General features: G+C 40.2%; 4 protein-coding genes across 7 annotated transcripts; 2 read left to right on the top strand and 2 right to left on the bottom strand.

Moving 5' to 3' along the window:
* Positions 1–3: 3 nt before the first annotated feature.
* Positions 4–14,316, bottom strand: LOC148178047 (myelin regulatory factor). 4 transcript variants are annotated; one of them, XM_088033456.1, is made up of 11 exons: positions 13,930–14,316; positions 6,280–7,135; positions 6,143–6,236; positions 5,245–5,423; positions 4,923–5,187; positions 4,677–4,867; positions 4,315–4,631; positions 2,135–2,261; positions 1,410–2,081; positions 1,150–1,363; positions 4–498 (listed from the first exon to the last, which is right to left on the bottom strand). In XM_088033456.1, exons 1-11 carry the CDS (start codon positions 13,970–13,972, stop codon positions 424–426), a joined length of 3,033 nt encoding a protein of 1,010 aa, XP_087889582.1. In that variant the 5' UTR covers positions 13,973–14,316; the 3' UTR covers positions 4–423. The 4 variants fall into 4 exon arrangements, with proteins under 4 accessions (XP_087889582.1, XP_087889583.1, XP_087889580.1 ...); XM_088033457.1 differs by having other exon boundaries at positions 4,677–4,864; XM_088033454.1 differs by lacking the exon at positions 13,930–14,316 and adding an exon at positions 10,860–11,059.
* Positions 14,317–14,702: 386 nt separating this feature from the next.
* Positions 14,703–19,920, top strand: LOC148178046 (uncharacterized). The gene is made up of 5 exons (XM_088033459.1): positions 14,703–14,838; positions 15,010–16,002; positions 16,048–16,224; positions 18,133–18,225; positions 18,278–19,920. The coding sequence occupies exons 2-5, from the start codon at positions 15,019–15,021 to the stop codon at positions 18,986–18,988; spliced, it is 1,965 nt and encodes a 654-aa protein (XP_087889585.1). The 5' UTR covers positions 14,703–14,838; positions 15,010–15,018; the 3' UTR covers positions 18,989–19,920.
* Ada3 (transcriptional adaptor 3) lies at positions 19,908–22,038 on the bottom strand. The gene is made up of 8 exons (XM_088033464.1): positions 21,704–22,038; positions 21,477–21,652; positions 21,204–21,431; positions 20,989–21,158; positions 20,838–20,941; positions 20,678–20,796; positions 20,233–20,397; positions 19,908–20,144 (listed from the first exon to the last, which is right to left on the bottom strand). The coding sequence occupies exons 1-8, from the start codon at positions 21,882–21,884 to the stop codon at positions 19,962–19,964; spliced, it is 1,326 nt and encodes a 441-aa protein (XP_087889590.1). The 5' UTR covers positions 21,885–22,038; the 3' UTR covers positions 19,908–19,961.
* Positions 22,039–22,184: 146 nt separating this feature from the next.
* On the top strand, positions 22,185–24,697 carry LOC148178044 (uncharacterized). Its single transcript, XM_088033462.1, has 5 exons — positions 22,185–22,443; positions 22,508–22,780; positions 22,828–23,563; positions 23,615–23,833; positions 23,878–24,697. The coding sequence occupies exons 1-5, from the start codon at positions 22,322–22,324 to the stop codon at positions 24,049–24,051; spliced, it is 1,524 nt and encodes a 507-aa protein (XP_087889588.1). The 5' UTR covers positions 22,185–22,321; the 3' UTR covers positions 24,052–24,697.
* The last annotated feature ends 749 nt before the right edge of the window (positions 24,698–25,446 follow it).

The following is a 25,446-nucleotide window of genomic DNA, read 5'->3' as shown; positions in this document are numbered from 1 at the left end:
TGGTTTTGAAATAAGAAAAAAACAATTTATTTTACACAATCACAATAATATTGCATGATTCTAGCTATTTGTTCATCTATAAAATGATAAAAATATGTCCATAACTTTTAAAATGAGTATCATAACTCCTAACCTACACATTTACAGTTACTGGACGGACAAATTCTTAAGTACTTGATATGAGTCATTTATAGTCTGTGACTAAATTCATATAAAGCTTAATGACTATATCTACGATTTGGTGCTTTTTTTCCTCTAAATCAGTGTCCCAAAATTTGTAAATACAGGTACTCTAAATCTAGGTGGCGTTACATCGAACACGTCCTTCAATAAAACAATTAAAAAAATAAAATATTTAAAAACAATAAATAAACATGTCATGTGGCTTTTGTTCTAATTGTAAGATCAAATAGTACGTATGTTTTATTCATCACATTGCCGGTAAAAATGGAAACTGTATTCGATGAATTCTCCCGGATTGTTCAGTTTACACGGATTCTGCAAAAAAAAACACAATTAATTAAAGTCTAGAACACAGTTGGCTTAGGTTGCTAATGTCACTTTGACAGTTATTTCAAGTTGACAAGGTTGGTATCATTACTCCCCAGAATTTGACGTTTGTTGTGAATTAAGATTATCTAACTAAGCATTCCATTGTCAGAATGTACGCGATCGTCTTTTGCCCCCAAAAACCCAACTCACATTGCAAGAGGAACGAATTACACGATAAAAATTATATAATTTGCAACTCAACACAAACTTGAGTCGACTAGAACACAGTTGGCTTAGGTTGCTAATGTCACGTTGACAGTTAGGCAAAACGTGCGCGATCATCTTTTGCCCCCCAAAACCCAACTCACAGCAACAGGAAGGAATTAAACGATAAAAATTTGACAATTTGCAACCTAAACCGAACACAGTTGGCTTACATTGCTAATGTCACTTTGAGAGTTATTTCAAGATGACAAGGTTGGTATCATTATTCCCCAGAATTTGACGTTTGTTGTGAATTAAGGTTACTCAACTAAACATTACATTGGCAAACGTACGCGATCATCTTTTGTCCCCCAAAACCATAGCAACAGGAACGAATCACACGATAAAAATTTGCCAATTTGCAACCTAAACCAATTGAAGCTAAACACAAACCTGAGTCGACTTGATCGACGCTCTGTACGTCATGACTTTGGATTGAAAATCGGCCATATTGACCTCGAACGCCACGCTCTGCGTGCTCTGACTTGGACTCTGCTCGTTAATTTTATGGCGAATTTGAGGCTTCTCTTCGTCGTTAAAAGAACATCCAGGCTCTCTGTGGTCGTTCCCACAGTACTCTATCTCTTTGATGGTGTTTTGAGTGCACCTAGAACACCTTCTTAAGACAACCACCCCCAGAAGGGCCAACTTACCGGAAAATAAGACTGACGAACTCGTCTGGCATGTATTTCGAAATAGGAACGGAATAGGAATAATTGTGAGGGGGCTCGGTTTGGGAGCGCAAGTAGTTCCGCGTCAAGGTCGTGTTGAAGTTGCGTCCTTGAACGACAATCAAGAAGACTTGATCGTCTGGCGCATCGAAGAGCTCGTCGCCGGGCAAGTCGAAGGCGTCGCGTTTTTGCCTCTTGTCGATCTCGTTGGTGCTCGAATGGAACGGCGTCGCTATTTTGCTCCTCTCAATGTTCAAAATGCCCGTTTTGTTATTATTGCTCGTGTTCTTATCGCCATAGATCGAATTGGGCGACTCTGGCGGGGGAACCACCGGCGAGGAAGCCGCGCAACAGTAAATCTGACACAGTTGGCTACTTTCCAGGTCTTGATCGACCGACAGGCAATCCGGAGGCCTTCCAATGATCGACAACGATCTCTTTGCTAAACTCGGGTCGATCGATGTTTTAGTGACGTCATCGATGAATGTGTTGGTTCGGTGATGATCGGTCATGGTGTGCCACGATTGGTGACTTTTTGGAGGTTTCATTTGTCGCTTGGTGACGACGGAACGGTGAGTGGCTTGGAGGTTCGTGTGAGCGAATTGGTTGTGACGCGACGCCTCCATCAGGTACAAAGTTGTTATTGCTGCCAAGCTGCAAATTTGTTTGAATGAGGAGCAGAAAGGGAAATAAATCATTATTATTACCAGAAGGCCATGATGAGCACCAAGACCACTATGATTATTTGGATGAATTTGTTCGAGCAGAGCTCGTCGTCTCGGGTGCAGTGATGTTTCGAGCATTTTTGGGAGAGGGAGTTCTTTAAGCTGCTCACTAGAAACAAACAAAAGGAAAGTTTATAAGCGTCAAAAAAGGTAGAAGAATAGAAATGCCTATTTTTCCTGCAGAGAATATTCAAGTTTACAAAGGAGCAATTTAAGAAACCTGCAGTGGATACATGTCAATTTTTATTAATAGATGGCTCCACAACACAATGTCAAACGTCAATTTTTCAAGAATCTCTGCTGAACGACCAATCGTAGAGCGGCATTTTAAATTTGGCGCCTACAAAAACTCGCTGCAGGAAAAATGAGGTTTAGAATTTTTATGCTACCACTGTCATTGTAAGGTGCTAACTCGGCCCACTGCGATTTTTTGTACGGCGAGCTCAAAATTGTAAATTTTGTAGTTCCACCAGTTTTTACGATAAATCAATGAAATTTGGTGGATTTATTACCTTAAGTATGTTTATTAAGTGAACTAAATTACAAAATTTTAGGACCAAAAGCAACAATTTTTGGAATTTTTTATTTGTAGGACGAGTCCAAAATTTAAAATTTTGTATTAAACTCTGGATCTCCAATAAGTTTTGCGGTAATTTAATGAAATTTGGTGTAATTATTACTTTAAGTGCGTTCAGAGATGTGTACCAAATTACAAAATTTTAGGACCAATAGCAACGATTTTTAGATTTTTTCATTTGTGCGGCAAAATCCAAAATTTTGTAATAAATTCTATATCTCCAACAATTGTTACAATAATTTAATCAAATTTGGTGTATTAATTACTTTAAGTTTGTTCAGTGAGTGTACTAAATTCCAAAATTCTAAAACAAAAACTAAGAATATTTCGAATTTTTTTATTTGCTAGACAAGCTGACAATTAAAATTTTGATTAAATTCTGTAGTCCAAACGGTTTTCGTGATAAACGAATGAAATATGGTGGATTTATTACTTTGAGTGTGTTTATTAAGTATACTAAATTACAAAATTTTCGGAGCAGAAGCAACGATTTTTGAAATTTTTTATTTGTAGAACGAGTTCAAAATCAAAAATTTTGCATTAAATTCTATATCTCCAACAATTTTTACGATAATTTAATGAAATTTGGTGTAATTATTACTTTAAGTGTGTTGAGTGATTGTACAAAATTACAAAATTTTAAAACAAAAAGTAAGAATTTTTCGAATTTTTTGTTTGCTAGACGAGCTGAAAATTTAAAATTTTGTATTAAATTCTGTAGCTTCAATAGTTTTTACGATATATCAATGAAATTCGGTGGATTTTTTACTCTGAGTGCGTTTATTATTAATTAAGTGTACTAAATTACAAAATTTTAGAACCAGAAGCAACGATTTTTGGAATTTTTTATTTGTAAGACGTGTTGAAAATTTAAAATTTTGGATTAAATTCTGTAGCTCCAACAGTTTTTACGATAAATCAATGAAATTTGGCGGATTTATTACTTTGAGTGCGTTTATTGAGTGTTAAATTACAAAATTTTCGGACCAGAAGCAACGATTTTTCGAATTTTTTATTTGTTAGACAAGCTGAAAATTCAAAATTTTGTATTAAATTCTGTAGCCCAAAGGGTTTTCACGATAAACCAATGAAATTTGGAGGATTTATTACTTTCAGTGCGTTCAGTAAATGCACCAAATTACAAAATTTTAGGACCAAAAACAACAATTTTTGAAAAATTTTATTTAAGCGAACTCAAAATACAGAATTTTCTATTAATAAAAAAATGTACATAACTCGTAAGAAAGCGTCTTTTTTTGTACACATGTGTTTGCCGCCTCGTGCATCAACATTCCCACCCGAGCGAAATTTATCACTTTTCGCACTTGTTATGTAAATATTTATTTCCAAAGAAATTTTAATCAAAACTGCCAAAATTCCCGAATTCATTAAAAAACGAAAAATTCTTGGTCATTTCGTGAGCTGAACGTTCGTAATTAGCACTCCTATTTATTAATTATAGAAAAATCAGTTTAAAAAATCATGTACAGTACTTTGCCGCAAAGCTCACAGCGAAAGCTCGTCTCGCTAAGAAATCGTTTTGGCGCAGAAGCCAATTCTCTTTAAAAATCGACTCTTGACTTACCAGTGCTCGTCGACTTGAGACTGTCGCCCCTCTTCAACTTATTCAACCTTCTGTTTATCCTCTCCAACTGATCAATCCTCGTCTCTAAATTATCAGTAACTTTACACAACTCTTTAACAGCCCCAATATTCTCCATGAAGATCCTCTCCTTGTTAACCACAAGAAAATTATCAATGGAAGTCCCATTCTTCAGCAGAAGATCACCAGCAGGTCGCACCGCCTCCGGAAGGATCTTCGCAACCTCCTGAGCGATCACCCCAGTGTCCGAACGAGCCTCCCGACTCAACTGCGACGCGAACGACGGCTCGTAATCGTACCTGAAGACAAATTAACACCACCACTCGTACCAAGCGTTTCCTTACCTGACGACCCTCAGCTTCTGCACGTTGCGCAACTGCTCGGCGGTGTCGCATTCGACGATGTTCTTCTTCGCCCTCACGTCGCTTGGCTGGATGATATGTCCGGTGACCTTGATGTTCCCGTGGACGACCAAAGACTCGTCGGGGCGGTCGGTGTTGATCCCCACTTTACCATTGTGGAAGATGGAGTCCTCCAACAGAGCAAAACCTTGAGGTACAGCCGCGTCCTCGCCGACAGTTTTAACTTACTTGGGTTTGCCCCTTCTGCCAGCACAACTCCACGTCGCTCTCGAACTGCCCCGGGTTCGACGCTCTGACGATGATCTTCTGGCTGGCGTGGCTGATCACCGGGAAGTTGCCGTTGGAGGTGTGCGCGTGCAGCCCCACCACCAGCTGGAAGTAGCGCTGTTCTGGGTTGGGCTTGCCTTTCTTCCGCATGTTGTTTGACGTCGTCTCGCTGAAGTGGAGGCGCCCCACTGTCACCTTCGTCACTTGGGAGTTGATCAACTCCACCCTGAAACGGGGATTTATTATATATTTCCACCTTCTGGAGAGTTTGTTAGATACGTACAGAACTGGATGGAACGGCTTCTTGCTCCGGTCGCTCTGACTTTGCTCCACTCTGATGGTTTGGGTGGGGCAGTCGTGTTTCACCCCGTAGAAATGGATGTGGAAACTGGAGATCTTCTGGAAGCCGTCGGGTGTCTTCACGAATTGAGCATCGCCGAGAAGTTGGACGTGGCAAGTGATCTAAAACGACATTTAACTTTTAACATTTAACTCAGTATATAATTTACAATTGTATATAATATTTACAATTGTTCAGTTGTTATAAATGAGTAGATCAATAAATCATAATTAAAAATTAATTTACTTCTTAATTTATTGATGTCACCTAAAAAGTCTTGGGTGTATCGTAGCCAAAAAGTGCAATTTTGCCTTTGGCTATCGCCTCGGCCTTAAAAAAAGGCTCGGTCGAAAAAACAACACTTTTTCGGCTTGGTACACAAATAACCATTTTAGATCGCCGTCCATTTTTTTTGGAGATATATAAATAGGACGGAAACAGGCGTTTGGCGGCTTAGGCCCCCAAAAAAGAAACTAGATATTATTTTTTTCACTCAGACTTCCAAAGAGCATTTTCTGGCCTTATGATCCAAATCACTGTTTTAAAGAAGGGCGACAACCTAAAAATTCAAACGGCCATAACTCAGTTATTTGTTGACGAAAATTTTGGGCTTTTGAGAATTTTTTCTAAGGCAAAATGAGCCGAGAAAAACGATGGCGCAAACCGCATCTCAATATCTCTAATAGTTTCCGAGATATTTAACTTTAAAAATTAGGTTTTATTGACTTTCGCCTCGGCCATTAAAAAAGGCTCGGTCGAAAAAGAAACACTTTTTCGCCTTAGAACACAATTTCCTATTTTAAAAAGTATCCAATATTCGGAGCTCTAGGCGCTTCCTCACCTGAAAATGGTTCTTCTTCTGGCACACGAAGGCGTCGTCGGCGTTGGAGAAGTTAAACCCCTTATCAGCATCCACCCGATAGTGTGGAATCGGCCTAAAAAAAGAAATTACCACTGGAAGACCACAAACCCACTTACAATTCCGTGAGATTCTGGTCGCACAAAGCGTGCCATTGCGGCTGTTGAAACGCACTAAACCGAATGCATTGGTATTGGGACTCAGAAAGACACGCTTCGGACGACGCGTACTCCTCGTCCATCGGCGTGGACAGCGGCCCCGGCGGACTCAACTGACTCGTCGAACAATGCTCGGGCTCGCTTTTAACCAGCGGCGAGTCCTGCGAGAGCTTCCTCTTCTTCGGCGCGCTCTGGAGGTTCGTGTAAACCGTCTGGATCTCCAGGTTGGGCTCGCAGATGTTGCTCTCCATCCCGGGGTTGTACCCCAGGTGCACCAGATTGTTGTCTTTGTACAAATTCGGTGTCGCCTCTCCGTTACCCAACAAAATCTGGCGGTTATCCTCCGGCAACATTATCCTCTCCTGGAGGAGAGTGTCGTTCTGATTAACAATAATCCTCCCGTCTGGCAGAAGATTCCCGTTCTCCATCAACCCCTCGCTTTGCTCCGTGACGACGATATGCGACCCCAGAATGAGATTATCCCCCAGCATCGGATTGATAATCGTCGGCTTATAAATGCTCGGCCCTAATGTCGTGTAGATGTTATCCGAGGGGTTGATCGCCGCCTCGCACCCTTCCTGCGGACTGTAAGGGTGCTCGGAGCTGCTATCTGGAGGACTTTCCGGCAGCGAGTGCCCCGCATTCCTCTTGTTCTCCACGATGACATTCAGAAGCTTCCCCGACGGAGGAGTGGAGTTCAGCGACTCGTTGAAATAGGTGTTGTTGCTTTGGGAGCCCTCGCTGTTGATGAAGTCCTCGAGCTGCGAGAAGTCGAGGGCTTCGTTGTCGATACCGCTGACAAAGTCCGATCCGCGACCTTGAAAACAGAGCGGGGTTAGTTTTCGAACGTTTCGAGCCGCTTCTTCAGGGAGAAATTCTAGGTTGACGCTCTGGCGACAACCCCAAAATTCAAAAGCCTCTAACTCAGTTATTTGTTCACGTCCGAGAAAAATAAGGATATTTTTCGATTCAGCGCGAAATTCTGCGGTAAATGAGCTCATGTAACTCAAATTTACTCAAAAAATAAGCGAAATAGTTTTAGTCATAAATTTTTGCGAAAATTTGCAAATTTCGACTGTAGAAAAATCAAAGAACTGTTTCTTATGTAACAAATCGCGAGAAAAACGATGCCGCAAATCGCATTCCAATATCTCAAATAGTTTTCGAGATTTCGAGCATGAATTGTTTGGAACCTTCAAAAATTTGGCCATCTGGCGACAACCCAAAATTTCAAACGGCCATAACTCGGTTATGTATTGACAAATTTTAAAAAATTATCATATTTTTGGATTCAGCGTGAAATTCTGCGTAAAATGAGACCAAACTTGTTGAGTTTGCTTAATAAATAAACGAGGTATTGGCCAAAAACTATTTTGAAAACATCATTTTAGGGTGATTTTCAATCAATGTTTTCAAAATGAAAATGACGTTTAATAGCATTGAATTATACATCAGTCGAAAGAGGAGCTTAAAATCTATCTACTGGCCAAATTTGAGATCTCTAGGACAAATAGTTTGCGAGTTATGGCCAAAAATTAAAAAAAATGAAAAATTTTCATCGTTTTAGTCGCAATTTTTTTTCGCGAAAAATCGACTATCGAATTTTGGACTTTTAAGCACTTTTTCTGACGTAAAATGAGCCGAAAAAAACGATGGCGCAAACCGCATCTCAATATCTCTAATAGTTTCCGAGATATTTAACTTTGAAAATTGGGAAAAATGAGAAAAAATGAAAATCAACTATCCGAAACTGTGATCGGCCATAACTCAGTTATTTGTTGTCGGATCTGAATTTAAATCCCAGATTTGGAATCTGCGTAAAATTCTGCGTTCACTGATGTATAATAACTCAAGTTTACTCTAAAAAATAAGCGAGATATCGATATGAGAAATTTGGTATAGTTTTAATCATGAATTTTCGCGAAAATTTGCAAATTTCGACTATTGGAAAATCTAAAAACGATTTCTTATGTAAAAAATCGCGAGAAAAACGGTGCCGCAAACCGCATTCCAATATCTGAAATAGTTTCCGAGATATCGAGCATGAATTGTTTCGAACCTTCGAAAATTTGACCCTCTGGCGACAACCCAAAATTTCAAACGGCCATCGGTTATTTATTGACAAATTTTAAAAAATTATCATATTTTTGGATTCAGCGTGAAATTCTGCGTAAAATGAGACCCAAATTTGTTGAGTTTGCTTAATAAATAAACGAGGTATTGGCCAAAAACTGTTTTGAAAACATCATTTTAGGGTGATTTTCAATCAAAGTTTTCAAAATGAAAACGACGTTTAATAGCATTGAATTATACATCAGTCGAAAGAGGAGCTTAAAATCTATCTACTGGCCAAATTTGAGATCTATAGGACAAATAGTTTGCGAGTTATGGCCAAAAATTAAAAAAAATGAAAAATTTTCATCGTTTGAGTCGCAATTTTTTTTCGCGAAAAATCGACTATCGAATTTTGGGCTTTTATGCACTTTTTCTAACGTAAAATGAGCCGAGAAAAACGATGGCGCAAACCGCATCTCAATATCTCTAATAGTTTCCGAGATATTTAACTTTGAAAATTGGGAAAAATGAGAAAAAATGAAAATCAACTATTCGAAATTTTGATCGGCCATAACTCAGTTATTTGTTGTCGGATCTGAATTTAAATCCCAGATTTGGAATCTGCGTAAAATTCTGCGTTCTCTGATGTATAATAACTCAAGTTTACTCTAAAAAATAAGCGAGATATCGATATGAGAAGTTTGGCCATAGTTTTGGTGATGAATTTTTGCGAAAATTTGCAACTTTCGACTATTAGATTTTCCAAAAACTATTTCTTATGTGAAAAATCGCGAGAAAAACAATGGCGCAAACCGCATTCCAATATCTGAAATAGTTTCCGAGATATCGAGCACGAATTGTTTTGAACCGTCAAAAATTTGGCCCTCTGGCGACAATCCGAAATTTCAAACGGCCATAACTCGGTTATTTGTTGACGAAAATTAAAAATTCTTGCGGCTTTGGATTCAGCGTAAAATTCTGCGTAAAATGAGCCTAAATTTGCAAAGTTTGCTTAATTAAAAAACGAGGCATTGGACCAAAACTGTTTTGAAGAGGTCATTTTGGGGTGATTTTTAATTACTATTTTCAAGGTGAAAACGACGTTTATATATTTGTGTTTTACATTAATCGAAAGAGGAGCTCAAAATCTATCTAGTGGCCAAATTTGAGATCGATCGGACAAATAGTTTACGAGTTATGGCCAAAAAACGAAAAATTGAAAAATTTTCACTCGGATTTTTTTTTCGCGAAAAATCGACTATCGAATTTTGGGCTTTTGATGACTTTTTCTAACGTAAAATGAACCGAAAAAAATAATGGCGCAAACCGCGTCTCAATATCTCTAATAGTTTCCGAGATATTTAACTTTAAAAATAAGGAAAAATGAAAATCAACTATTCGGAACTTTGATCGGCCATAACTCAGTTATTTGTTGTCGGATCCGAATTTCAATCCCAGATTTGGAATCTCCGTAAAATTCTGCGTAAAATGATGCATATCAACACAAGTTTACTCCAAAAACTAACCGAGATATCGATATCAGAATTTTGACATATTTTGACAAATTTTCAAATTTCGGAAAATTAATAAAGTGTGCTCGTTGTCGATACCCCCTGAACAAAGTCCGATCCGCAACCTTGAAAACAAAGCGGGGTTAGTTTTCGAACGTTTCGACTCGCTTCTTCAGGGAAAAAATTCTAGGTTAACCGGAGCACACGACCGCCGCATTTTTCTATCGGAAAAACATCTTTAATTATTTTCTTCGGGTCGCACTCGAGCTAATAATCGACAATCGACTTAACAGAGCATATCAGCGTTTCTTCGTTCGGCGAAAAAGAAAATCGAAACCGTTATTACTATATTATTGTCTGCGATTTCGATTGACTTTCGCTAAATAATTATTATTTTCTTTGCGTTTCGCACGCGGCTAACAATTAGACCTTGCATCCATTAAACAAAAGAAGAAAAAAAAAACGACAATCGATAATGATTCGGCAACCTGTTATTCGCCAAAATGACTGTTGCCCGGGCAACGGTGATAAACAATTGAGTGCGCTATTGACTAAACAAACGAAGGGGATGACGACTATAAAAAATCCCGAGGAGGCGTATCGAGATTCGATTGTTTCCTGAACGCGGCTAAAAATAAACGCACATCGGATAATTGGGATAATCAGTTGGATAAACGCTAAAAGTTGCGTCACAAAAGAAAATATTTAATCAAGACGGCGATAATTGGCGAATATCGGAGCAGGCCTAAAATTTCGTTTCTAGGAGGCCATGATCGCGACTTTTCCCAACCGATCAAGCGTCCCGTTTTCGAAACAAAAAACAACGAGCAAAGAACGCGCTAATAATGACAACCGAAATCGTACCAACCCAAAAAAGACTCAAAAAGAACGGCGAAAGCTGTAATTAATCGCCACGAGTCGAAATAAAAATATTAAATCCGTTTTATTATTTTTTTTTTTTTCGTTGAAAATCACCTTGTCCATTGCGATGTCTGTTTTCTCTGCGATCGTCCATATCCCAAAATTCCATAATTCCGATCACTCACACATCACAAAATCAAACGAAAAATCACAAAGGCCGTGTCAAAAAAACAATTGATCAAGCCATCTTGACTTTGAAAAAACAAACGCGCACCGCAAACAATCTGTTGCAACGCCAACTGAATTATTTAATAAAATATTTAAGGAGTTAAACGATATTTAACCCCCCACTCACCGCTCCCCGGTTACCAAGTAACCAACCGAACGGAGGGGAAAAGTAACAAAATCGCATCGACAATCGCACCGAAATGGAGAATCAAGTCTCCCGAGACTGATAATTGCGAATTTGATCATTTATTAATAATTTTTATTTGTTTATTGATAACGCGATAAGCGGTGAAGGGGCGGCGACCGGAACAAACGAGCGCCAATGGGGAAACGGAGGAAAATCGATCGCGGCCGCGATTGGATGGGGGGTGTGGCGGCCAGAAAATGGACGGCCGCCCTTTGTCCACGCACGACTATTCTTAATTAATTTTGTTTAACCACCGGTCACTGAGATTACGCGGATTTTCCTAATTCTTGAGAAAATCGGAGTTGGCCGATTATACGAAGATCGCGTGCTCTCCGGAAACAAACGCTCGTTGACAACTGCGTTTGGTCGATACAGGAGCGAAGATCAAAACGGAAAAAAACACCCTCTTTGCCCCCTCGGACCTCATTATTGTGGAATTTTACGTCGGATGATGTAGCGATTTGTCACGGCTTGCTTTGTTTTGCTTAATGATTTTTTCTTTTTTTTTTTGAATTTGAAATTAGGGGGCGAAGAGCTCACCTGTCAAGGGTGTGTTTGATACCCTTTAATCGACAATAAACGCACAAGCTGCGTTTCACGCATCACCGAGACGGGAAATTATATCGATATTGTAAAAATACGTTAAACGCACGAAGAACATTAACATAAACTGTTGACAGACACGACTTGAGGGTGGAAATGGCCGAAAAGGCACATTCTAAGTGGAAATATCCATGTCTTGTACCTACAGTTGGGAACACGGAATTTTGTTGGTTGACATTTTGTTGACCGATTGCCCAAGATTTTATGTCCCCAACCGTACGTATGGAAAATGCAAAAAATCAAGTTTCAATGATTTACATGGAAGAGTTGATTCATGAATGGGACGTTTAGGCAAAAACGGTCTAATAAACTTGGTTTAATCGCAGTGGTTCATTGAAACAATTTTTCCAAAAACTTTAAGAGACCCTAACTGGGTTATTTGTTCTCGTAGGTGGATTTTGGGCACGAATTTGACATCTGCGCGAAATTCTGCGTAAAATGAGCCCGAATAACGCAAGTTTGCTCGAAAAATAAGCGAGATTTCAATCGCATAAGTTTGACATAATATTAGTCATGAGATTTTATTTCAAAAAAATCAAATTTACGAATTCTTAACTAAAAAATTGCTAGAAAAACGCTGGCAAAAACCGTTTATTTCGATCTCTCCTAGTTTCCGAACCTCCAAAATATTGGCCCTCTGGCGACAACCTAAAATTTCAAACGCCTCTAACTCAGTTACTTGTTGACGTACGAAAAATGTAAAGATATTTTTGGTTTCAGCGAGAAATTCTGCGGTAAATGAGCCCATCCAGCTAAAATTTCATTAACAAATATACGAGATATCGACCGAATTATATTTTTAGAGGTTAATTTTAGGGTCATTTTCAAGACGCTGTTTCGGGGCGAAAACTGCAATTAGTACTATTGAATTATATATCGATCAAAAGAGCAGCTCGAGATCTATCAACTGGCCAAATCTCAGACCGATCGGACATATAGTTTACGAGGAGCGATCAAAAAACGAAAAATTGAAAATTCTTCATCGATTGAGTCGCAAAATTTTTTGCCCAAAAAATCGACCATCGAATTTTTGACTTTTGAGGGCGTATTCTGAAGAAGAATGAGCCGAGAAAAACGCTGGTGAAAACCGTTTCAAAAAATCTCTTGTAGTTTCAAAGATATTCAACTTTGAAAATTTTCAACTCAAAATTCAATATTCGAAACTTTGATCCCTCACAACTCAGTTATTTGTGGGCAGATCTCAACGAATCTCACGTTTTTGAATTCTGCGTGAAATTCTGCGTAAAATGAGCACCAATACTTTAAGATTGCTTAATAAATAAGCGAGATAGCAACCGAGTCTGAATTAGAGACTAAAAGGCAGCTAACTTCTACATCTAAAAAATGAAAATTTTGAATTCGAACTATCTAAGATCGATTTCTAGCTGAAATCTAACGCGTCTACGGCGCCTGCATGAACCACCCTGTATATGAGAAAAATTTAAGAAAGTCTCAAAAACAAAGCCAACTGATTAGCACTCTTCACAAACAAATAAAAATTCATTCATACCAACATAATGACACCAACCTATCAATTACGCATAGTGACGTCACGCAAATTGATAAAACTGACCAAATCATCGTAAATAAGTGTCAAATTTCGTCTCTCTTATCGTCGATCATGAAGCAAAACAGATGTCGCGTTCAAATTTCCAAGAAACGAACAATTTCAAATTACGGAAAACTTATCGAAGCGGAAAATCCGGCGAGTCAGGCAACCAACTATACACGTGGTTGGAATTCACCTCCGAATCGACGGCGTTTTCCGATTTCCGGCAATCAAGGGTGCTTGCGTCAACAGAAGCTGCGCTCATTTGTCTCTCGCAGGTGCCTTGATTAGTGGAGGGACTTTGAAAGTTTTTTGAGGGTGCGCCGTTGGCGGCGGCGAGTGCCACCACCTGTTGCCTATCGCCGCCCCTCGAGCGTTTGAATGGGAGCGCGGATGAGGTCAACAATACATGGCAATAAAACTAACGCAATTACCGCAGCATCCAGATACAGATCTTGTTATTATGTCAACAATACAATGGCCAATGTCCTCCCCCCTAAATGGCCGTTTATTCAATTCGTTCGGCTAATTCGGGCACAATGGGCACAATTTCCGTCGGGGAAAACCGAAAAAGCAACGACCTTTCGGACGAAAATCGCTGATAAAAAAACGCTCACCTAAAATCGCTTGCAGGGCCAAGTCGGCGGATAACGGGTCCATTTCTTGCACGGGAAGTGGCTAGAAGTCGATCATTTTTCGGTTTTCGCGGAAATTGTCGCGCTTTTCACATCACAAAGCGCGGAAAATCCACTTTTGAAACTTTTCAAGGCACACACTTATGTCAAAAACAGACACGTTCTTTGACATTTGACAGACGTCAATAACAAGTAGGTTGGAATGTCGGAATGCAGATAACAACGAACGGCGTGCGGAAGGAGACGCGACTAATTTTATTTACGATTTATTTTTTATTTATAGTTGATTTGGCCGCACTGGAACCCACTGATTACCGAACTTCGAACAAGCGCCCGACAGATGGCGCTGCTTTCCCCCCCAAAAAAAAAAACATAAATCCCTAAACTCTATTAAACTTTATTAATACAATTAATAGAGTAAACGCAATAATAGCCCCTGGCAGCCCCACAGAGCGTTTCCTGCACCCTACCCCTGTAATTTTGCCTCCTCTAGAGGGCGCTGAGCCGAGTTCATTCACGAATCAGCTGAATCGATCTTATACAGCGTGTCCGAAAAGTGCGAGCGCGTTTTACTTTCAGTTTCCACGGCGCCTTCGCGTGTGATTTCGGACCAGCTCTGTGTCGAATTGACCTACAGACAGCTGTTTACGAGCCTGTTATAATGGCCGACGAGTCTTGCCCCAGTCTTGTTTCAAAATGTTTGAAGCGAAACCCGAATTTGATCCTTTTGGGACGATAATCTAAACGTGACAAAAACCGCAGTGCGTCATGACCGAAACAACCAAACTGAACTACCAACATTTGGAATGGATCTAATTTCGTTAATATAAACAAAAACCCTAATAAACAAAAGTGGATTTGCAAGCACCCCACGGCCCCCTCGATATTCATGTGAGTCTCTTTAGCGTAGTTCTCGAGGAATTAGTTCCACCCCCGCTGACATGACCTAATTTCCAATAATAACGTTTTTATTATTTCTTCGTTTCTCCAGAGTCGGGGTTTTTCGGCGACGGGTTGGCAATGGCAACTTAACCTAAAAAAAGTTCAAATTTGTTGTTACAGGTGGTGAAAATGGACGATGCAGCCTCGACCGCTAAAAAGGAACGGACTTTTCCCACTTTGGACCTCTCAGAACAGTCGTTGAATGCGAGCCCCAATCCAATCCTGGAAATTCAGTCGCCGAAAACTCCAACTTTGTCACGGAAACTCAAAGCTGTTAGTCTCGACTCGGACCCCCCTAAACAATCGACGAGCTTGGAAGTCTCCAGGGATGTTTTCTCCATGCCCAACACCCCCAAAAGACAGATAAAACATAAATTGTCCTGCGAATTCGATGATGGTAACCACAAAACCACCCTGACGCCAAATTTCAGTTCAAATTTGAAGAAATTCGCTTCAAACAACAGTATTTCGGGGTCGCAGACCCTCAAGACTCTTCCGGAAATCATGACACTGCAGGACTTTTCTGATAACCGCACGGAACCGGTGAGAATTAAGGCAAAAGGGCTGTTGGAACGGAGGGGCTCCAATGCTAGTCTCACCATAGATTTAGGCTCCAATTCTAGTATTTCTGAAAAACCGACTTTTGTGAGGTTGAACCCCGCAAAGAGCGTTTCTAATCTTAATTTAACATCTTTTGGGGACAAGTGTGGGTGCACAATGATGGATAAAAAAATCTGCGAGCGAAGAAAATCGCAAGAAGCCTGCGGGAACTGCATCATCTACGAATCAGTCCCCAGTAAAGCCAACGGCTGTAAAACCAACAAATGTGGGGCTATTCCGAAGCGCTGCAACTGCTCCATCAAGTGCAGGCGCAAATCCCTCTCCAACGAGAATCTCTACGTGCCCCCTTGCGGCTTCTGTCAGAAGGGGGCTTACAAGGACTGCACCACCAAACACTGCAAAGGCTACAGGAAGGCGTATTACCCGAGACAGCCGGATTTGGAAGCGTCCCAATTACTCTCGGAAGACTTCAAGGTGCACCTGGAGAACGTTCAGTACCTCCAGACTGCTGGGAGCGTTCTTTCGGTGTCCGATTTGAAGATGGCGTGCGAGGTGGGGTGAAACTATCAATTGTCAATGTCTTATGGGAGTTTTTAGGTGGCAAGAGTGCCCAAACTGCATTCGGAGTTCTGGGAAGTCCCTCTGAATCTTCAAGAGAAGTGCTACGTTTCAGGGAGTCAGAGCCGCAATCGGTACAAGGGGGTGCTGCCCAACGAACACAGTCGAGTGCATCTCCCGTGCTCGCAGAGCTACATCCACGCCAACTATATTAAGGTATTTTGACCAAATAGTCAAAAATAACAAGAAGGCCGTGGTCACGTTACGACGTACTTTTGTCAAATGTCCTCTTTCTGTTCATAACGCAGAGGCAACGACGTATGTCTTCATTTGATGTACAACGTATATAGTTTATCCGGTGAGAGATTGGGAGATTTTGACAGTTGACATATAAGTTGGCAGCATATTATGCAACAAAATATACTTGAACTGAGTTGACAGGGTTGACAGTAAGTGGGCTTATTTTGTTATTTTAAATTTCGCGCGTAAATTTAGTGACTTTTCGGTCATTCAATCTCTCACTGTACAAACTATACATTCAATTTTCGCCTAATTTTCGCCCTAAGGAATTGAAACTCTGCTTTACATACAAAAATTTTCGAAAAATTACACAGGAGAGTCTACTGAGCAAAATGAGCTGCACTTTATATCCGGTGAGAGATTGGGAGATTTTGACTGTTGACAGATAGGTTGGCAGCAAATTGTGCTACAAAATACACTTAAAACACTAAATTCCTAGGCGAACTGAATTGACAGTAAGTGGGCTTATTTTGTTATTTTAAATTTCGCGCGTAAATTTAGTGACTTCGGTCATTCAATCTCTCACTGTACAAACTATACATTCGATTTTTACCTAATTTTCTCCCCAGGGAATTGAAAGCCTGCTTTACACCCAAAAATTTTCGAAATTTTACACTGGAGAGTCGACTGAGCAGAATGAGCTGCACTTTATATCCGGTGAGAGATTGGGAGATTTTGACAGTTGACATATGTCAAGGTTGACAGCAAATTATGCAACAAAATACACTTACACTAAATTCCTACGCGAACTGAGTTGACAGGGTTGACAGTAAGTGGGCTTATTTTGTTATTTTAAATTTCGCGCGTAAATTTAGTGACTTTTCTATCATTCAATCTCTCACTGTACAAACTATACATTCGATTTTCCCCTAATTTAATTAAACAATTAAGTATAGCCCATTATAAAGACAGTGATTTTCAATTTCCACATAGAATTCAAAAATACAATAAAATATAGGTGCTCCATTTAAAAAAAAATAAAAAAAATAAGCAAGTTGACTGCTACTTCCGGTATAACCGTAAGTGTCACGTAAATGTGGATCTATTTATTCGATTCGTCTTATCTGCTTACTTTTGTCTCCAAAAATTTCAAATTATTATCGTTTGCATTTTCTAAGAAAAATGGTAAAACGTACAACGTGTTTATAAATGTTTCTAGCATTAAGGATGGCTATGAAATGTCAAAGAAATTCGCCGCTCCTTATAAATGTGGGTTTAAATTTTTCAACTAACATGAAGTTAACCTAAGCAAGGCAAGTTTTGAGAAGAAAACTGTTCTGGTTGTGATTTGAAACTTGAAATTTCGACACAAACCGTAATTGAAACGTCAATGACGTGAATGAAGTTGAACATAGTTATATTCACTATGAAAACAAAGCAGCAAAGTAGTGCACGACATTTGATGCTAGAAACATTTACAAGGTGTTTATAAATGTTTCTAGCATCAAGGGTGGCTCTGGAATTCCTGTCGTACACTATTTTGCCGCTTTGTTTCATAGTGAATATAACTATCTTAAAAATTATTTATATTGTTATTTACATCAATGACGTTTCAGTTACAGTTTTGTGTCCAAGTTTTTGATTTTCAGGTTTAAAACCACAACTAGAACAGTTTATTTCTCAAAACTTACTTTGCTGCATGTTTGAGGTTAACTGCAAATGTCAGTTGAAAAATCGAAACCCACATTTGTAATGAGCGGCAAATTTCTTTGACATTTCTTAACCACCCTTGATGCTAGAAACATTTATAAACACCTTGTATAATCACCTTGTAAATATACATTTACAACAGTTACAGGGTTAATCTAAACTGTCATTTTTCAGGGCCCCGACTACACAGAGACGGTTTACATCGCCACCCAAGGCCCCATGGCCCACACCTGTCAGGATTTCTGGGAGATGGTCTGGCATACTCACGTAAGTATATCGCCTGTCGAATCTCCCACGTGACTTTCTCTTATCCAATCAGTGCGTTTGTATCGTGATGCTGACCGGTCTGGTCGAAAAGGGGCGGAGCAAATGCGAGTTGTACTTTCCATTGGGCAAAAAGGACCAATCAGCATCCAAGTCATTTTTCTACGTAAAAACAACCCGCGAACGTGACAAATTCACGTTCGATACGAACCGCAACAGTCAAACCGAGGAAGAAATCTTCAAATTCGAGGAATTGGACGAGGTGCAGTACGGGCACTATAAAATCAAGTACGTGAAGGAGGAAGTCTTGGAGGAATGCATAATTCGGCATTTAGAAATGACGAATTTCGATAAGAAAGAGACGCGGAAGCTGCGCCATTATTGGTTTCCCAATTGGCAAGATCACAAGATGGCCAATCCGGAGCAGTTGTTAAAGATGGCGTTGCATCTCCTCAGCGACAATAAAAGCGAAACGCCGGTGAAGACCGAGAAGCCGAAAATGAAGCCGATTCGAAGGGAGAGGCGAAGGTCGAGTGACACGGGGGCGAAAATTCCGCCGATTGTCGTCCATTGCAGCGCTGGGATTGGTCGGACCGGTTGCTTCTTGGCGATTTTGAATGGGATTCAACAGTTGAAGACCAACTTCAATGTTGACGTTTTGGCGATTTTGTGCTCGTTGAGGTTGAATAGGGGAGGGATGGTGCAGACGGCTGAGCAGTACGAGTTGATACATCGAGTACTGAATTTGTACGTTGACAGTTTGTAATGGGCGACATTCCATTTTAAGTTGTATTTGTGTCGAGCTGCTCTAGTTTAGACAATGGTTGTAGAAGCGCGACGTTTCGATCGTAGTATCCTCCTTCAGGACAAAATATCTAAAAATCCATGATAATCATTTGTATAGACTATATGTGATAATTTCTAGATATAAGCGGATCTGTGTAAATATTCGTTTTTTATTTTCTATATTTTGTTTGTGTCTGTTTTGAATATTTATTACCACTTATTGTTAGAGAATTTTATATATACAGACAAGAATCTTTATAGCCAGTGATAGTATACTATTTTAACGTGGGGGCGTGGCCGATCAAAACACACAACATGATTGGTTACAAATAACCACAAGGACCGCCCCCGAAACAAAAGAGATTCGTATTTTAGTCGTCGGTAGCCAAGTTTATAAATGCCATTTTCAATTCCTAGCAATATTTTTTAAGTGATTTTTAGGTTAAGTTCATCTCATCATACAATTGTGATTGTCAGGTTGGCACTCTTTGTTCTCATATTTTAACATCATTCACATACAGTAGTGCCAATTTGAATAAAAAAAAGAGTGATTTTTTTACCAAGACCTTAACATCTTAAGGCAAAAAAACGAAACTACTTTTCAGTGTCTGTTACGTGTTATATTTTGTTGATCCTGTTTACGTGTGCAGAGTGTTTGTACAAACACCCTGTATATGTGTAACCCCCAGTACAAATTAAACGCTTTCGTTTGTCGATGTTAATTTAAATATATTTCTGTTACTAGAAGTGTTACGAGTATGTCTAGATTAATATAAATCGGTTGTGCCATCTGACGGAATTTAGGTAATTTAGTAAATGTGACAACATGGCACAATCACGACAAAACAACTTTAACACCAAATATCAGACTAATTTGTAAATTACTATGTGTCAAAAAATTATATAAGAATCGATGTGTTTTTTATTATTACAACCAGAGGGCGCTACGTCAATCAAACTTCATGCAACTCCGACAACTCCTGTTGGAGTTTCTGCTGCTGCTTCAACAGAACGTCGGCTTGAAGTTCGAACTCTTTCAGGACCTTTGTGAACGTGGCTTTATCGAAATCTTCGTCTTTCGCTTGTTGCGCCTGCTTTTGTTTCGTTACTAGAACTTTGTTGTACAATTCCAGGACCTAAAAGTCACCAAATCGTACGGGTTTTAATCATAACTCAGATTTTTAGAAAAAGTATAGTACGTGACGCGTGTATAAATAACCTCACCTGATTGTCGACTTTATCCAACGTGGCTTTGATTTCCTGTCTCTTGAGATCTCGCGTTACTATCGATTTCAAACGTTTTAGTTCCTCAACGTTGTACTCGTTAACAGTGGCGAGTTCTTGTTGACACTTTTTGATTTCTTGGAGGATCTCGTCGTCCGGCGCGTTCTAACATTTACAAATATAAGATGAACACACTGTATATGGGGTATTCCATACCAAATCGACCACTTTTGATCTCGACCCTTTTCGATTTGGCTGAAAGTTTTTCATTTTTTTTCTACCTTATGAAAAACAGTTCTTAGAATTTTTTCAAATTTTTGTTCTCAACCCAAAAAAAGTTATGAATTTTTTTTTGGGTTAGAAACAAAAAATTGAAAAAATTCCGAGAACCTTTTTTTATCGAGCCAAATCAAAACGGCTCGGGGTCAAAATATAACAGTTTTACCTTGGCGAGATCCTCGACGCTCAAAAGTCCCTGCTCTACCAGATCCTTTTTGAGCCGGCGGTCCATGCAGATGGCAGCACGTGCCCCTCCAGTCGACTTGATGATGTTCAAATCTGAAGCTACAATTGTCATTAGAGGACCTGAACACTCGCAATCTTACGTTTTAACTTTCCGGTGACTCCCGGAAATGACGTCATGACTTTTTCTTCGATTAAAGCAGCCAATAGGCGTTGAGTTTTCGGGTTTGAGAACGTGTCCACAATCCTGGTGAGACTTTTAGATGATGTGATTGGTCGATTTGTTTTACTTACGCGCTCAGTCCGTTCTTTTTCAGGTCCATGCCGACTGTCTTTGAGCCTAATCCTAGTTCCTGTTCCATTCCAGTGACGTTGTCGGTCCATTCGTTAGCATAATAGTCCCCCAATTCCGGGATTTTCACGTCGATTTCTTGGGAACACTCTTCAATTAGTTTATCTAGGAACTAGAAAGGGATTAGAGGGTGTCATGGGGGCCCAATTCCCATTACCATGGCGTGGGAGTTCGTGATCGCTGCACAAAAGGGCTCCACTGTGGCCCAGAACTTATCAGAAGTGTCGTTTTTGGGCAGATTGATCTTTGGGATCTCGTGGCGAAGCGGCACGTCCCCTATGAGACTATTAACGGGTAAAGGATAGTGTCGTTTAATAGGGCGCCCCCCATTTTTCAAATCTCGATATTTGAACTTATCGTCTGGACGTTTCTTCTTCAGAGACCCCTAAAAAAACAACTAAAATCCACCGAAATCCCAAATCCCCCTCACTTTATCGTAGGATTTCCCCTTTCTATCGCGTCTTTCCTCAACTCTATCTATAGACTCAATTTCGCCCCTTAAAAATCGATTTCTCACAGCACACGTGGAAATCAACTTCTCCAAATCAAGCTGAAGCTGGTCCAAGTCATCCATATTCACTCCATCGTCTTCAGTGCGCCCCAAAACTACAAAATTACGTTTTAGAGCTAAAACAAATAAAGTGAGGTTATGTGTACCCGCTGAATATCTCGGCAGTAATTTCGCATTGTCGGCCTGTTTGATCAGAGGCAAATTGTTGATGAAGGTTTCCGTGTCTGTTGTGGACTCGTGACGTGAGGAGGTTGCAATATCTTTCGCTTTGCCCCCGTGACGGTTTGAGGCCCCTTTTTGCATGGCGAAGCGTTTGGCTGCGTTCATACCAAGTTGAAGACACTCCAGGGACGCGTTTTGGGGCTTAAACACCGGAAAGAAACATTAAAAATGGATTAATTCGGTTGTGGTTTGTTTATTAACAATTTCACTTTTGACAGATAAATGACAATTGACAGCTTTAGGGTTTTTTTCGTTTAAGTGCCACAGAAATAAATTCGAAAACGCGAAATTAAATTAAGATAGCACAGCGAAACGGACCGCAAAACTATTTTAATCACTTTTTGAAGAATGGTTTGATTTCCCGGTGATTTCAAGAGGAAATAATCTTGATCTAGTAACTTTTCTGGTTGGATTGGCGGTCCTGCGACTTTTCGAATTTCATTTGTTTTATTCTGTCCAAGTTTAGGGACTTTTCTAAAAACTTCCAAATCGATAGGTTTCCATAGCAACTCCACTATCAACAACAATTGCCAAACGTGAAAATGCCGGAAATGGGGGAGCAAATGTACTCCTCCCATCAAATCTGCATTCCTCCAACGTTTCCGTACTTATTGCGCCAATTCGCGAAAGCTGCCATAAGAAGCCAACCCAACGACCTCCTCAAGTAAGTCCAAATTTGTACTTTTACCCAGAGGCGGATTGAGGTCACTAAGGCCCTGTATAACTAGATGGTCCACGACGTACTTCCGCTGCCTGTCCCTCAACATCCCCCCGCCTGTGAAGCCGCGCCTGGAGTACCCCATCCCCAGGGACCACCATGGTATGACCCCAGGATGGCTCAAAGCGCTCCTCCAGCAAATGGCTGGTAGCAAAACCGTGACCTTCAGAGTGTTATGGGACCGCTGGATCGGCGCCTGCTTGGAGCACCCGAACTTGATCCAGATTTTAGTCCTGGGGGGCTTCGAAGACAACTTGGCAATACCCTGGTTGAGGTTCATCGGGTGAGTAGAAACTTTTTTGCCCACTAAGTTGGTAAGACTGTTTGTAGGCTATGTGCAGCACACTTGACGGAAAATCTCACCCAATCCATGGTGCTCATCTGCGAGATCCTCACTGAAGAGCCTGAAGGTGGTTCCGCGATGATCCCTGTGGAAATCTTCCTGGATTTGTACCAATTTCTCGCCCAGATCGATGCGTCGATTCCGCAGACTCTAAGAAACTACTACTTCTTAGACAAGTTCCTCGAGTTGTTCAAAGAGAAAGTTGAGAAGGATTCCGGGGAAAAACCCCCCGAAGAAAAACCCGTGGAGGTTGTCAGGACGATTTCCTCGACTTCCACGGAAAAATCCGAGAAAGAATCAAAGAAAGAAGACGGGGTTTCGGTGGTGTCGTGCCCCAGCGTCGCCAGCCAGGAGGAGGATAACTACTTGAAGTTGTTGATGAAGATACGAGACACTGATGACTTGGAGGAGGAGTATACCGGGGAAAAAGAAGACGTGAAGACCGAAGAAGAACTTGAGGAAGTGGAGGAAACACGCGCGGACCTCGACGGAGACGCTCCCACCGAAAAAGTCCCAGAAGAAAACAAACCGATGGATAAATCCTTTGCGCAACAACTCGAAGAAGACAAAGATATTGATCTCTTTGGCACAGCTCCAGAGGACGCGACTTCTCAAGACACCAAAGACTCGCTCAACGCAGAAAGCGACGAACTCTCAGAGAAAATAGATTTCGATAAACCCGAAGACGATAAGTATCTCTTAGAAGACTTGGAGCGTCTTAGGGTAGGGAAACTTCACCACCGACAACACCCTCAAGTTCTTTTTTCCTTTTAGGCGGTCCAGCAGGAGTTGATGGGTGAAAGCGACGACGAAATCGAGAAATTCAAAGCGGACATTCTCGCGGACGCAGGCTTGACTGCTGCCCAAATGGAAGCTCCTCAAGATTTTACCACGAAGATCGAAGAAGTGGAGTCCTCGGTTGAGTCGGTGAAGTCGGAACCGTCGGTCGCTTCTTCTGCGCCCACTGTGGAGGAGAAGACGGTTGTTGATGAGGTAAGGATGAACTTTGGAAGAGTAAAATTTAGATTTAGTTTTAGAGAGAATATGAAGATGTGCTCGTTGACGCCGTTCCTGGGATTGGGGCGAAGATTCCGGAGGAGATGGTGGCTGAGGTTGTGCGTTATGTGAAAGATGTGGCTAAGGTGCAGCATGGGATGGTGATGCCGAGGAATTTACGGCACTATGAGTGTCCGCCGTTGGAGTTTTACTGATGGAGAGTAGCGCCAATCCGCAGATTTAGTTATTTTAGATTTGAAATGTTTGCATCACTAGCGCTCACGACTAAATAATTCTTAAATTTAATCAAAAATCTTGAAAATTCTTTGCCAGAAAAAAATTTCTAAAAAATTTGTTTTAAAATTGTGGAATTTGGCAGAGGCAACAAGCGAGTCAAAAGTAGTAACGCCTCCAAATTTCATTCTTGTATTCCGAAAATTAGAGAAAATACGAAATTTAATCAAAAATCTTTTTAGTCGTAATAACTAAATGGCGCCTCGTGCATCCACATTCCCGCTCGTACGAAATGGGCCACTTTCCGCACTTATGACGTAAACAACGATTACACCTAATCGTGTCCCGGGAGAAAGCTTTTATCTCATCCCTAATTACTAATTACCGATTTGATCAAGCGGCAAACTGCAATAATTTTCAAACGAGATATCATCGAAAGTAACACGAGAAATAAATTATTTCCGCACGTAAACAGATGGAGTACACAATTTTCCACCTCGGAAATGATTGAGAGTGACCCATTTATAACAGTTGCAAAATAAGTCGCCAAATTTGACACGATTAGAGAAAGTGGCACACGTCGTGCATGTAATTACTCTATTAAAATTAAAAGTTTCGAACAACTACATAACATCTTCAAGGAAAAGCGATGTCGCTAATTGTTACATTATTGTTAATTTAAACAAATCTGTCAGTTTGAGGCCAAATTTCACTTTTGTAAATAGCGATTGCGCGTTTGAAGATCCTCGAGATGAATACAATTAAGTGACACACTTCGTTTTCGGTATTTGATGACAATTCATGTAACAAGTACCGATGATCATGTAATAGACACACTTTCCATTCTTTGTCCTTTGTATTTAGATTCAAATGCTTTGAGATATTTACATTCGTTTACATAAATGTCGTTAGAACTTTCCGGTGGAACTGAGGGGCACCCAAAACTCTAAGAATTCATGAATAATTTGTTGAATCAATTGTACTAGGTGTTTATAAATGTTTCTAGCATCAAGGGTGGCTATGAAATGTCGAAGAAATTTGCCGCTTATTATAAATGTGGGTTTAGATTTTTCAACTGACGTTTGTAGTTAACCTCAATCATAGAGCAAAGTAAGTTTTGAGAAGAAAACTGTTCTAGTTGTCGTTTGAAACCTAAAAATCAAAAATTTTGACACAAAACCGTTACAGAAACGTCGTTGACGTAAGGTAACATGATAAATAATTTTTAAGATAGTTATATTCACTATGACAACAAAGCGGCAAAGTACAGTAGTGCACGACAGGAATTCCAGAGCCAACCATGATGCTACAAACATTTATAAATACCTTGTATAACAAGTTCACTCGAAATGTTTACTTTTCCAAGTTTACATAAT

The sequence above is a fragment of the Gnatocerus cornutus genome, chromosome 3 (assembly GCF_029298725.1).
Source record: "Gnatocerus cornutus isolate USDA-ARS CGAHR chromosome 3, icGnaCorn1.1, whole genome shotgun sequence".
In the NCBI taxonomy this organism is placed as follows: Eukaryota; Metazoa; Arthropoda; class Insecta; order Coleoptera; family Tenebrionidae; genus Gnatocerus; species Gnatocerus cornutus.
Note: the sequence above shows the minus strand (reverse complement) of the source record. Positions and strands in the feature narration are given on the sequence as shown.

What these genes read in the sequence shown, in the direction of transcription:
- LOC148178047 (XM_088033454.1), bottom strand. Translation starts at nt 10,914, where the DNA reads ATGGAATTTTGGGATATGGACGATCGCAGAGAAAACAGACATCGCAAT. An exon ending in AAGCCGTTCCATCCAGTTCT is followed by an intron (nt 5,188 to 5,244) that starts GTACGTATCTAA and finishes TCCCCGTTTCAG; the next exon opens with GGTGGAGTTGATCAACTCCC. An exon ending in GTGCTCATCATGGCCTTCTG is followed by an intron (nt 2,082 to 2,134) that starts GTAATAATAATG and finishes ACAAATTTGCAG; the next exon opens with CTTGGCAGCAATAACAACTT.
- LOC148178046 (XM_088033459.1), top strand. Translation starts at nt 15,019, where the DNA reads ATGGACGATGCAGCCTCGACCGCTAAAAAGGAACGGACTTTTCCCACT. An exon ending in TCCACGCCAACTATATTAAG is followed by an intron (nt 16,225 to 18,132) that starts GTATTTTGACCA and finishes GTCATTTTTCAG; the next exon opens with GGCCCCGACTACACAGAGAC. An exon ending in AGATGGTCTGGCATACTCAC is followed by an intron (nt 18,226 to 18,277) that starts GTAAGTATATCG and finishes TTATCCAATCAG; the next exon opens with TGCGTTTGTATCGTGATGCT.
- Ada3 (XM_088033464.1), bottom strand. Translation starts at nt 21,884, where the DNA reads ATGAACGCAGCCAAACGCTTCGCCATGCAAAAAGGGGCCTCAAACCGT. An exon ending in ACTGCCGAGATATTCAGCGG is followed by an intron (nt 21,653 to 21,703) that starts GTACACATAACC and finishes GTAATTTTGTAG; the next exon opens with TTTTGGGGCGCACTGAAGAC. An exon ending in AGTCACCGGAAAGTTAAAAC is followed by an intron (nt 20,797 to 20,837) that starts GTAAGATTGCGA and finishes TGACAATTGTAG; the next exon opens with CTTCAGATTTGAACATCATC.
- LOC148178044 (XM_088033462.1), top strand. Translation starts at nt 22,322, where the DNA reads ATGCCGGAAATGGGGGAGCAAATGTACTCCTCCCATCAAATCTGCATT. An exon ending in CAACCCAACGACCTCCTCAA is followed by an intron (nt 22,444 to 22,507) that starts GTAAGTCCAAAT and finishes CTGTATAACTAG; the next exon opens with ATGGTCCACGACGTACTTCC. An exon ending in CCCTGGTTGAGGTTCATCGG is followed by an intron (nt 22,781 to 22,827) that starts GTGAGTAGAAAC and finishes GACTGTTTGTAG; the next exon opens with GCTATGTGCAGCACACTTGA.